We start from the raw sequence: 13,418 nt of genomic DNA, 5'->3' as shown, positions 1-13,418 counted from the left end.
TCCCTGATGAGAGTGTTCTGAGGCATGGACAACAGTTATTAGTATACTTATATACAGTACAATGTGTGTATGTGCGAGAACTGTGCATACGTGTGTTTGAGAGAGAGCGAGACCCATACTTTGTCAGAAGTTTTCTGGAGGAAGTGAACAGCATGGAGGGCGGTGAGAAAACAGCAGGATGTGGGATGTTGATTCAGTGATTGTCACATTAGCTGGTACATCATTAGTTGAATTCAGTGGTTACATAAAGTATTGCTGCTGCTGCCATTGCTGCTGTTGGATTAATGTTTTGAATTTGACAAGTTTCCAGGAAATACAAGATCTGTTTTTTGTTCGTATGTTTTTGTATTTTGTTTGTATTGGCTGTCCTACAACAGAAAAAAATGGCCCCTACTAGCCCCTCTAAAGCTCAATAATTATACCACGTTTGTTTTATCCCTTCAAAAAAGATGTGTTAATACGTCAATTTGTGGTTTTGCGTCGGACTATTTCCTGGCCGGCTGCAGTGACTTCCTGTGAGGTCTTTATAACAAACTAAACTAACCAGCTTCTGCAGGCTTGAGTGTGGCAGTGATTTCATCTAACTCTCTACAATAAAGTGAATAAGTGTCTTTCCCAAAATGTTAAACTATTCCTTTAATCTTGAAAATGGGCTTTTAAAGAAGTGAAGGTCAGCCACAATGTCCTCACTTTCCTCATTCAAGGATAAAAAAATAACAATTTGCAGTTTTGGCGGTGCTGGTAGGTGTATTTTGTTACCTTCGACAGAGTCAGGCTAGCTGTTTCACCCTTTTTCCAGTCTTTAGGTGAAGCTAAGCTAACTGGCTGATGACTGTAGCCTTATATTCAACAGATGATTATGTGTTTTGACCTCATCTAAGGCTTTGAAAGAAAGTGAATGGGCATATTTTCATAAATATAAATAATTTATAAATTAAATAAATAATTTACAAACTGTACTTTTAAGGTAGAACATGTTTTTATTTGCTCTCTTACATTATTTATTATGGCAAACATTATGGATGACATCTGGTAACTGAATTCATAATTTCTATTATCATCACATTGATCCATGGGTGTACAGCTTACTGTATGGTAAATGACACGACATTTATATTATTTAATTCGCATGTTTTTGTGACAATAACAGTTCCTGTCTTTGTTCTTGTCCTTGGATCCTTTTATGAATCTGTGCACTCGACAGAAAAAAAGACATTATTGCCCCTGTGGGAGCACGACAGGAGCTGAGAAATGAGAGGAATATAAAGACGAGAGAGGCAGATTGTGAGTCTGATCCAGAAGAATGGTGGGTGGAAAAAGTGAACCCACATCCCTCTCTCCTATTTATCTTTCTAAAGCGTCTTCTCACAAATGACTTCCATTGTTTCAGTAACTGGCTTAACCCTTACATCTAATGGGCAATAATGTATTTTATGGCTTTACATGGAAATTTTGAATAAATTGTACATGTTATCAATGAAGTTTTAGTCTATCTGCAAGATATCTCAGTTATTTAGAAAAAAACCCACAGTATTAGAATACTGTACCTTTAATTAATCTTATCTTATCTCTTACCTCGTCCTGTCTTGTATTCTTTCTTATACGTTGTGGCTTTTTCACTAGAATATTTTCATACCCTGTTCATTTCAAACTACATAACTGCTATTTGTTTTGAATATGAAGCCAATAATCTCTTGCTGATATGTTGGAGGCATAGATCTCCCCTATGAAACTGCTCACAACAGGTGGTTTGGTTTATCTCTGTTTTGATAATCACCCACAATCACTACATGTGGTTCTTTTGTAGTACCTCACTTTCTGTGTTGTTCTGTTCTTCTGAGGAAAACATACATGGTGTATACACTCCCACATACACCCACACACACACACATCCAGGAAATCCAGTTTATGGATTATATCAGTTCCTCTATCCTCTATAGTCTCACATACACACACATGAATCGGGTCTACTCTCTGTTGTATTTCTCTGTAATGGTAATTATCACCCTGCGGGACACTGGATCACTGTGCACAGCCTGCTTCTCCACAGCAGTACAAAGGTGGAAACACATTATCCATCTGCCTCCACTGAAGCCCACTGCTTCTACCTTGTAATCAGCGCATATGGATCTGAACGAATAAGATGAGACAAAAAACAGTGGTCAGATGTTTACTGCAAACACACATGACAAAGCACATATTATTAGCCAAACAGTGACTGCTTTTCTCTGCAGCACAGAAATATATTTTTCACAGTGCACAGTGGGCTTTCACTCATTCTTGCTATCCTGTACCATGATGGAAATGGTTGCAGATTGTATTTGTCCTGTTGTATACTTGCTTGCCCTATTTTTTGCTCCAAATATCTGCTTTTATGCAAATGGTGGTGTGACATTGATATTGATATGACTGATATACACATACTGTATATGAGAGGCAAGACCACGATGATGTAGGCTATTAGGTTGCTGACTGCTAGTTCCGCTAACGCAACTTTTGCACTGGGTTGTGATTAAAAAGTGAATCAACGCTTCTATATGTCGTGAGTTATAATAGAACGTTAACACAGTACAGCCTTGGAAGTCATTGCTGATATTTTAATTAGGTGTAATTTGTCCTGTTGAACACACAGTGAAGCAATTTTTGGAATATGTGAACAGCAGACCTTCTTTTCCTGCTTAAATTTTAATAACCATGCCAGTGGTTTTGCATGTTTTAGCACATTTACCGTACTACAAAATATTTACAGTATACTATCACAGTTAACCTTTTGGAAACCATAGAAACTTGACTTTTTTTTCTACTCTTCTATTCAGCAACTGGTTTCTACTCATTTAAGTACATTATGAAAACAACTGAAACTAAGGTTGTATGATCCATTACAATGAACATCTTCTTCACACAATTGTTTTGTAAGAGTTATCATTGAAGGAGCTATTTGTAAATTGTGATATTGCCCCGGTCTGGTTGGACTGTCTAGTCACTTTCTATTTCAGAGTGACTCAGGCGTCCAGGCTGCCCTGAAGAAGTAGTGCTGCTCAGAGGTCGTATTATAACCTCTTGTCTTGTAAATACAATGGCTGAAGCTCTTGCTAAAACTGTTTTGTAAACAGCTGCCAATGCTAATGTTGGCTATGTAGCCAGAGATATTGATAACACTTTTGTTGGTGTACAGGGTCTTTAAGCGACCGCTCACTGGTTTTCATTCTGAGTGGAAATAAATGGAAACAAATGGCTTATTCGAACAGCAAGAAAAATACATCCAAAGGTCCACGGCATGCATTCAAAATTGGTGAGCAAAAATGTGAAGTACACATGGTTTGTGGTTAAGAAGCCAGAACATACTGGTATGGTCTTGAAAACCAGCGGGGAACATTTTAAAATGTTGCAGTGGAACCTTAATGGCTGGTTGCTTTTTTCTGCCGTACAATAGAGTCTACTTAACCTATATACACTGTACAGTAAGAACCCCATGTGACTCTGCTGTGTCCATATTGTAATTCAACCACCCTTTTAGTACCACAATACACATTTACCCCCAGTGGGGATCAATCCTTTAACACTTTCAGCATACGGTACATACCTCTTTCTACCCGCTGAAGTAAACAACATCAAAGCAGTAAAATGCCAGTTGCTTTGAAAGGCTGAGAGCTGAGAGAGAGAGAGAGAGAGAGAGAGAGAGAGAGGGGAAAAAAAAACATGGTGGTTGCAACACAATTTGGCCTCTCATCAGTGCAGATACCAGAGCAGTCGGCAGTGTTGTATCATTAGTGGCTGTTCCAGTCCCTAATCATCAGTGCATCCCAACAGTGATTCTGTCGTCTCTGATTTTGAATATTTAGAACGGATGAGTATTTCTGGATCCCCCAGCCATCGTTTGCCTAATTAATCTATTACCACCAAGTCCAGTTTTACACTTTGACTCTTTAATCTTTAAAAAAAGAGTCTTTCATCACACTGCTGCTGTGAACCGGAGGGTGTGTGTGTTTGTGGTATGTTCTCATTTTGTAACGTTCGGTCTCTGTTGGACAGTGAGGTGAAGCCAGTTTTTGTTTCTGAAAACTTTTCACTTCACACTTCTGGTCTCACAGCAGTCAGTTTTAAATGACTGACCTGAAATTGCTTCTGAATAATGAAATTTGCTGTCCTTCATTGTGTCTGTGTCTTGCTCTGCGGTGGTAAAACACACTCCTTTGTGTCACGCTGTCAGTTTCACAGTCTCATTTTCTATAATAGCTGTTTCTCAGAGAAAAAAAATAGTTTCAGGTGAGTGGTAAATTGCTCGTTGGTGACATAAAGAATGAAAGCGTAGAAAAAGAATCTTTGTCTCTGTGTTTCTTTTACTTTTCCTCTCTGTCTTTATTTGTCTAAATGAAATTTCTTACAGTACAGTGAAGGCCCTGAGGGATGGAGGGTACATTTGAGCCAATTTGAAGGGAAGGCGAGCTGGTTGTCCTGGATGGTACTGTAGAGCTGGGAAGCTGCGTGTTTACAACTCAGAGAGAGTTCGACTAATGATGACACAGCACAGTGTTACAGTGTAATTCAGTGCATTGCATTATCACCATGACGTCCAGCACAGTGCAAAACCCTCATACATACCATTAAACTTTAATGATTTGCCCAGGGGCAATTAGGTCACTGCTGCAGCATAGTAATAGTAGACAGTAGGGGTAATAAAGAATATAAATATAAAAGTAGGATAAAATACAGTATATCAGATTTGAATTATTTAAACATATACACTGATAACTTTAACACATGTAAAACAGAGAGTACAGTTTGGAAGACTTCACAACAGGGAATTGAGAGCAAACCATTTAAGTGATGTAAAGTATGGTGATGCCATATTCAATATAAACAGTGGTGGATTGTATTAGCATTGGTTATACAGTTTTTCCTCACCAACTGTGTGTATCCTATAGGTCTAACAAACATGTTGAATGCATTTCCTTCCTCACAGTACATGTGCAAAGCAGAATCTTTAGAATATTTTAAATTCATTGTTCATATCCTTGTTTGCTAGCTGCAGCCTTCTTCCTCACCATCTTTGCAAGGACACTGCGATGCTTCTTCACAACCACCAGCTGTCGACCGCAGGCCTACATGTACATTCTCATGTGCATGTGAATTTACAGACTCCTTCTTGTGAAAACTGCTTTATTTCTAATGGTCCAAAACTCGCCAGGGTACCTTTAAGTACAGTTTCAAGGTAGTTTTAGTTTAGTGTTTCCATTATCATGGAAGGCACCATTCTGCCTGCATATGGGCTTTTGATGATGACTTTTGTACTTTAGTACATTTTGCTAATAATTCTTCTATAATTTAACTTAAGTTAAATCGTAAATTCAGTCCTCTCACTTGTAACATAGTGTTTTTACATTGCTACTTTCTTTCAAGTATAAATAAAAGACAGGTAAATTTCATAGTTACACATAATGTGAATGGAATAAAAATCTATAAACCTTATAATATATACCATACTATCTAAAATGTGCAGATAACACAGGCTCTGATTATCCATTCAGATCTCTAAAATCTGCATTCATCTGAATTGATTCATTTTCTACTTAATGGTCTCTTCTCATGTTTAAAATTGCAGGATGGATCAATAAAAGCATTAAATGAATAGAGGCAGCACTGAAAAGCAGAAAATGGAAGTGCAAAACACAGCAGAAGCGTCAGATATTGGGTTGCCATGGAAATGCTATCTTGTTGGGTAGTGACACAATTTAGAAATATGTATCGGGTTAAGAAATATTATGTAACAAGTCCCTCTCTTCTCTCTCTCTCTCTCTCTCTCTCTATATATATATATATCTTTGTCTCTCTTTCTCCCTGTCAAACACCATTAGAGCACAGATTATTGTTGATGTAATAAAATCCAGCCAGCCAGTGAATCGAAATGACAGATACATAAAAAAGCAAGGATAGGAAGATGAGATGGAGATGGAGGCGTGTGTGTGCGTGTGCGTGTGCGTGTGCGCGCGCGTGCGTGTATGCATGTTCCAATAACCTTGGTGGCTCTGTCCCCAGCTCATCCCCACTGCAGGGGCCGAAGCCCATCCATCCTCCTGCAGGGTAAACATCTCTCCTCCGGACTCGGTTTGGTTCACTGAATCCTTACTGAGAGAGACACAAAGAGATGAAAGTATGGAGAGATATGGAGATGGAGGAGGAGTGGGTTTCGACAACAAGAGAAGTGAGGACGCTGGTTGAGCTGGGCAGAGGAGGCGGAGTGGGATGATAGGTGAAGTGCAAAGAGAGAGGGAGGAGGAAAGAGGAGGTTGGATGAAGAGAATAGAAGAGAAAGTCCATGCAGAGCTCAGTCTTCTCTGTTTTCCCCGACTAAGAATAGCAGCTCTTCTGGTAACCCAGTGCCCCGGGACATGACCATTTGAATAAAAGCCTCTATCACTTCATATAATGTCTGGTGTGTATGTGTGTGCTCTACCGTAGGTGTATGTGCTTGCATGTTTAGGCATGTGTCTGTGTGTGAGAGTGGGGGAGCATTTTAAGGGCAGATAGTGAGAGAAGCTCATCAGAATAATAAGAGAGACAGACAGGAAATGAGAGAGAGAGGGAAGAGAGAGACAGAGAGAGCGAGCTAATTGATGGTGATGATAATAGGCTGGTGGAGAAGGGAGGCAAAGACGAGACTTGATGTTTTATTTCGGTGAGCAAATAACTCTGTCATGTGTGTTGAGCCACCCACCCTCCCCCGTCCTGTCTCCCTCTCTGTCTGTGTGCTCTGCTTGGTTCATGTGAGGGCTGTGGAACTTTATGCGGGATGGATCTGGGCAAAAAAAGTAGTGTTTCCATATGTCTGTGCCATATGTCTGATTAGCTGTGGCTATAGCATCTCAAAACATCTTGGTGCTGTAAAGTGAGACTGCTGACATCACTGAGGAGTGGTGCTGAAGCTGTTTTGGTCTCAGGGTCACAAAAATAAACCACTTTTCTCTCTTTACCTTTTTTTTTTCTCTCTGCAGCACTACTTCCTCATCGTGTTTGGTCATGATGGACAGAAACCACTGGAGCTGCGGACAGAGGAGGAGAGTGAGTGTGATGAATGGGTGGAGGCCATCCAGCAGGCCAGGTATACACACAGGATTATATAAAGGCTATTTCCTATGGGAATAATATTAGCAGTGTTTATTTTGTTAACCAGAAAGTGTGTGCTTTCTCCCTTTTCCTGTGCCTGGAAAGGAAATAGTGTAGCACATCAGATTGCATGACCACGGTTTGATTTAATGTGACAGAACATTAACATTAGAGGGCATTAAAATGAACTTAAAAGGCCATACTGGTGGTTTTGCATGTTGTAGACCATTAAATATAAATCATGTATAATTGACCACAAAGCTGGTTATTTTCCAAAGAATCCCCAAACATTTTGCACTTGTTTCTTAACTTTCAGTTCATTTCAGTGCTGAATTCACTTGAAACTTGCTTTATAGATATTTTTTTGGCAATCTGCATCTGGACTGCACTTGAAGTAGGGACTTGCTGGTTAATTCACTGAGGCTATGACATTTTAGTTTTGAGAATCACTGCATTCGAAAGCCCCCCAATGTGGGAAAACCAAACTGGCAGATATACAAACCCAATGATCTGAAACGTCTGAGTACGATAATGTACACTTGATGGTTTCGAAGCAGGTGGGTATTGCTTTGTAATTTTTTATAGCTGGTGCTTTACGACCTCAAGTTCATTAGTTTGTTGTGGTGTCATCTGTGCTTTCGTGTTTTTCTCGGATTCAAGCTGAGTGGTCAGTGACTATTCAGACCTTCTGAGCTGCTGTCTAAACCCACATTAAATGGCACTGCTTAAGATGTGGCAGTAAGGTGGATGGAGTCGCACCACTGCTGTTCAATAAGTCTGCAAAGTCTAAACCCAGCTTTAGGTGCAGTCGTAAAAGGAAGTTATGGCATCCTCTAAAATACACTATGGTCGGCAGCAACAGTAAAGACATTTATTGTTAACAGGGTAAAATATACCAAACCATCAGTATGGTCCTTTCAGGCTTCCCACAGGGTGCATAAGCATACAGTAGATTCACCCAGCAGCATTCATTTGACTGTGATTTCAGCTATCATTAGTGTGTTTTTGTTATTCCTTTACTTCCTGCCATAACACATAGAGGGGACAGCAGCAAGCAATGAGAATGGCAATGTCTTGTACAGAGTAATACTTATCATATTTGAATGCAGTCCAGTGTCGTATTAGTGTCTTATTTACCTGTATGAGGTTGTGTGCTTCTTCTTCTCTGTATGTATTTATGGACTTCTCTTTTATTTGCAGTTACTCTGACATCATCATCGAAAGGGAGGTGCTGATGCAGAAATACATCCACCTCATACAGATAGTGGAGACTGAGAAGGTGGCTGCCAATCAGCTGCGCACGCAGCTAGAGGATCAGGACACAGAAATTGAGAGGCTCAAAGCTGAGGTACAAAACACACACACACACACACACACACACACACACACACACACACACACACACACACATAGACCATGAAGGTATAATCCTCAAGGTTTTCATCATATCAAACCTCATTTTCATTACCAAGAGCAAATACAGGCATTTCCAAATCAAGCAGGATTATATAGCTTGAAGGCATGTGTATCATTTTAAAGGAGATCTCCTCTCACACCTTCCTCAACCACACTGTTGGATCAGGAGGTGGAGGAAGAGGCAGAAATTACTGAATTAAAGCATAATCAGGCTGTGATGGAAATGTAAACACGTCTTTTGCCAACTGACATCTATCACTCCTATGGTATCACTCTGCTAGCTGCTACTACGGGGTTAGCTAGTCATCACAAATAATATTTGATTGGATTTATTCATTCAATTCACAATAGTTTTACAGGAAGAGGAAAGAGAGGGGTTTCATAAAAAAGCTTTGACATGTATTTGATATATTTGAACACAGGGACACAGGATTAGAACTTGGGAGAATTTATTTCACCTCATGCCTTTAAGAAGTTTACATTTGGTTGTAACTGCCCTAACAAATAGACCATAGTCTTTGCCAAAGGTAAGAATCCTAGTAATTAAGACCACATTTCCCATAAACCTTCCTTTATTGTAGCTTTTTTCAGGCACTGGAATATGGAATACATGCACAAAGTTGGCATCACTCACTCACTCACTCACTCACTCACTCACTCACTCACTCACTCACTCACTCACTCACTCGCTCACTCACTCACTCACTCACTCACTCACTCACTCGCTCACCAGCACACACACCACATAGCTCTTTGATTACTCTCCTGTCATGAATCATGTGAGGACTAATCCAAGAAGAAACACATGTATATAAGTATACCCATAACACTATGGGTGTGCATTTTCTGTGTGTGTGTGTGTGTGTGTGTGTGTGTCTCTTCTTACAGTTGTGTTTATGGCAGTGCTGATGTGGGTGTGAATGTTGCTCTCTCTCCTCTGAGCGTAGGAGGAGAAGCCCACTGCTCAATTAAGACAACCCATCAGTTTCCTTACAAACAGCCACTGAACCATTACGCTTATCGAACGCAACACGTTTCTGTTCTGCTGTCACAGCACAATAAATCAGACGTGCACGTTCACACACACCACACAACTGACCTCTACATCGTTAATCAGAACTAATTACGATTCTCTTTCTCTCTCCCTCTCTCTCTCTCTCTCTCTGTCTCTTTCTCTCTGTCTCTCTCTCTCTCTCACACACACATACAAACACAACAGCAGGTAATTATTGGTTTATTGTAATTATATCAATAGCTCTAATCTTCTCTGAAGTAAACAATAAGTGAGCACTTTCGATCCTGACATCAATGTCAAACTGTTGAAACAAGCATGTACCTGAACGTCACTTAGATTAGGGCTGAACAATGATTCAGTATCATTGTTTATTGTCTGCCCCTGACAATATATATGAATATAATCATGTTATCATTAGACAAATTTCTTGTGTCCAAATTAATAACTTCAAGCAAAAACTAGCAAAATGACTTACTAACATGTTCGTTTAACAAATTTGAAAAGTTTGTCTTTAACCACATTAGCCAGCTCTAAGTTAGAGAGCTTGTGTGTTTGCAGGAGTTGTATCAAACTTACTTGGGAAAGTTTCATTTTATGAGTCAGTGATCTCTGAATAATTATTAAAATCTTTCTGTGAAAGTTTCCTGGAAAAAAACAAACATTCTCCATATATGTTGAATTGTGTACTGGCCTGTAGAGAGATTTCCCATTTTTGCATGTTGAGCTGACCTAACAAAAACACTCTATGTTTCACTTCCAATTAACTGGATTTATTTGCATCAGCTGAACCAAATACAGTGAGTCTTTATAGGAAAATAAGAAACTATGACATGATTAGTGAATTGTTCATAAATTGTGGACCAGTAAAATAAAACATTACCATTACAGTGTTTTAAAATGTAACTGCTAATTGGAGATTTGCTGTGATTTGCCAGATCATTGAGTGTCTCTGTTGTACCAGATGAGAAGTGGTTCCTATGTGTGTATTCTGTAATGTAGCACAGAGATGGCCAGAAGGCAATGCAGAGTTATTCTTAAGGTACAGGTGTTTGACTGAAATCGAATTCTGGTCCAGGCAGCAGTTGGCCACAGGGGACGCCATTTACGCATCGGGCCAGCTGCTAACATTTCCATAAATCACACCCCCAAAGTCATTTCCAATTCGGTCTCTGCTCATCTGTCAATAGTCGCTTGTATAAACATTTTGCTCGTGTGCACTATTTCTTTCTTTGGGAGGAAATCACACTATGTTGAATGGATTAGTCTGTTACGCTGCTTTTAGTTGTAATTCTCCCTTGGAGCAACAAGTGTGGCACTGCTCACATCTACACACTGTTATTATATCTCATTGGCAGGATACAGTGAGCCAGGTTCATAATGAAAATGCTAACGAAAGACGTTTTATATTAGGAAACATCTGCCTGTGTAATGGGGCGGCTCATGAAAAAAGGATTAGACTTTGAGTGCCAATGTGCAATTGATGATCCATCTCATTAAAACGTACTCTTGTTTGTTTGTTTTATGTGTGTGTTGCTCCGTGTTTATGAATAATTAAACCAACTAGCCACTGTAACTGTCAACACTTGGCAGACGGGCTCCTCTCTGCTGCCATTTGCATGATAGCGCTAGTGAGTAAGAAAATGACGACGAAAGTGTGTGGCTGAAAATGGCTTTGGTTTCATGTTTCATGCTTCTCTCATTATGTGATAAACTGATGTTGTCAAGAGGCCTGGAGGTAAAAACAAACAGGTTAAAGTGATATAGAAGCAGAGCCAGTCGTAACCAGAAGGCAGTGTTGCCAAGGAAAACCTTTTACCAGCAACGTCTGAAATTCATCAGTGGTTTTTACAGAGAAGTGGTTCTATCTATTATTAGGTCTACAATGTGAAGTGAGGTTTTTTTTTCCAACAGCTTAATGATATTTTGAGCCTGGCTCGCTCCCTTTGTGATGTGTCTCATGTACGGCTCACTTTTCAAACCCGGTAGATGACGTTAAATTTGTGGTAGGTGGTTGGTTTTTTCTCACCTGCAGCGAGTAAATGTCACATGTCTAAAGGTTAATCTGACTCTGCTGTCTGAAGAGACTATTTCATGAGTGTAAAAATGATACAAGAACCGACATAATTAAATAGATTGGCTCGTTAAGAGGCTTTTATATTATGGTTTCCGTAGATTGGTTTCTGCTAGAAATAGAGCAGCAGTGGATTATACTTCGTCTTCAGTCCCTGCTGTGCCCTACAATGCTCTACCGGTGATCAGGCACATATAAGCCTTAATTTGCTTACTGTCACCAGCTGATAGCAGCCCCCCCCCGTCTCTGTCATTCTCTGTTTCTGAATGAAGGCACCAGATTGTCAAAGATGAGGAAGTCTGATGTCTATCTGGTGAAAACATAACAGTTCACTGAGCACCAGTGAATGACTATCACCTACACAATATTCAAACAAATGGCTGCTGGTCCCATTCGGAGTATAATATCCTCATCACTGAAACCCTATCACTTTATACCTCAGAAGACCGTTGCCTCTATTTAATGTGATTTAATTTAATGTGTCTTTTGGGCGCAGGTTTAATCACCCACATTTCTTTCTCTTAAAATTTCTCTTCAAAGATTGTAGCTCTGAACAAAACCAAGGAGCGAATGCGGCCTTACCATATCAACCATGAAAATGAAGACCCAGACATCAAGAAAATCAAAAAGGTAAATAAACCAACTCTATGTGTTCAGATATTGTAGAATCTAAGTTTCATGTATTTATGGTTGCTGTAAAGTGAGATCTCTAATTCATCATTTGCTCGCATGTTGCTATGCCAGGTGTGCTCCACGCACCTTTGTCTAAGCTTGCCTTTTTGTATCTACTCAGGTGCAGAGTTTCATGCGGGGCTGGCTCTGTCGGAGGAAGTGGAAGATCATCGTTCAGGATTACATCTGCTCCCCTCACGCTGAGAGCATGAGGAAGAGGAACCAGATCGTCTTCAACATGGTGGAGGCGGAGACAGAGTATGTAAATTTACATTATGCCTAGAGTGGTACAGTAGCTCCCACTGTAGATACTTGTCACTGTTGTCGAGCTTTGCAGTACATGATGTTATCTCACTTCACATCTCACATCAGGGAAGGATGCTATACATGATGTGTTGTACTGTAAGCACTGTGCAGTAGGATTGGATTATATGATGATAAATACTATGAAGAGACAGAGATTTGTCAGATATTTATGTTATAACATGTAAACTGAAGTAGATATCACTTTAATATATCTTGTTGTATGAGATCATTCCACACAATTCTGCAAATCAAACTTCTCTGTATTTTTATGATTTTTTTATTGGATTAGATTAAACTGAATCACAGTCACATTAACAGACTCTAACTGGCAGACAAAACCACTTCCTCTTATTCAGACAAATCAGATCTCCTGATTTGAGGCTTTGAGGGTTTGTGTCTGCACCAAGTTAAGCTGTGATGACTGAATATTACCTGGTGCTGTAATGAGTTATGAGTGAAATATATTTGACTAAACTGAGTTGTATATAATGCAGGAGTAATAGAGTGCTGAGGCCCAAGGCCCCTTTTACAAAAGTGTTATGTGAACACTGCTCACACACTGATTGCTGGTGGTGGTAGCTTCACATTACACAATATACCATCGCTTGCAATTATCTCATGTTGCAAATCACAACTTGCATGTAGCAAAGTTGGTGAAACAGGCCCCTGGTGACTTCAAAAGATACTTTCACACAGATCATTAGCAGTGTGCACAGTATGTACAGTAGTGGGCAAACAGGGTAAGACCTTAGTTATCCACTACTCTCTGCTATAAAACAAATAAAAGGAAATTCTATAATCAAACTGTAAGATAACATTTAAAGCATATTACAA

The 13,418-nt window shown here is 39.7% G+C and overlaps 1 protein-coding gene across 2 annotated transcripts in view; it reads left to right on the top strand.

Annotated features, from left to right (window-relative positions):
• Positions 1 to 13,418, top strand: part of rasgrf2b (Ras protein-specific guanine nucleotide-releasing factor 2b) — a 46,526-nt gene that overhangs the window by 5,927 nt on the left and 27,181 nt on the right. For both annotated transcript variants that reach the window (XM_056376964.1, XM_056376965.1), the window contains exons 2-5: positions 6,993 to 7,099; positions 8,305 to 8,452; positions 12,147 to 12,236; positions 12,400 to 12,536. In XM_056376964.1, the coding sequence (XP_056232939.1) occupies positions 6,993 to 7,099; positions 8,305 to 8,452; positions 12,147 to 12,236; positions 12,400 to 12,536 (482 nt within the window). The remainder of the gene's footprint in view (positions 1 to 6,992; positions 7,100 to 8,304; positions 8,453 to 12,146; positions 12,237 to 12,399; positions 12,537 to 13,418) is intronic.

This window comes from Seriola aureovittata, chromosome 5 (assembly GCF_021018895.1).
Source record: "Seriola aureovittata isolate HTS-2021-v1 ecotype China chromosome 5, ASM2101889v1, whole genome shotgun sequence".
Lineage (NCBI taxonomy): Eukaryota > Metazoa > Chordata > Actinopteri > Carangiformes > Carangidae > Seriola > Seriola aureovittata.
The sequence above is the reverse complement of the archived record's forward strand: the minus strand, read 5'-3'. Positions and strand labels throughout refer to the sequence as shown.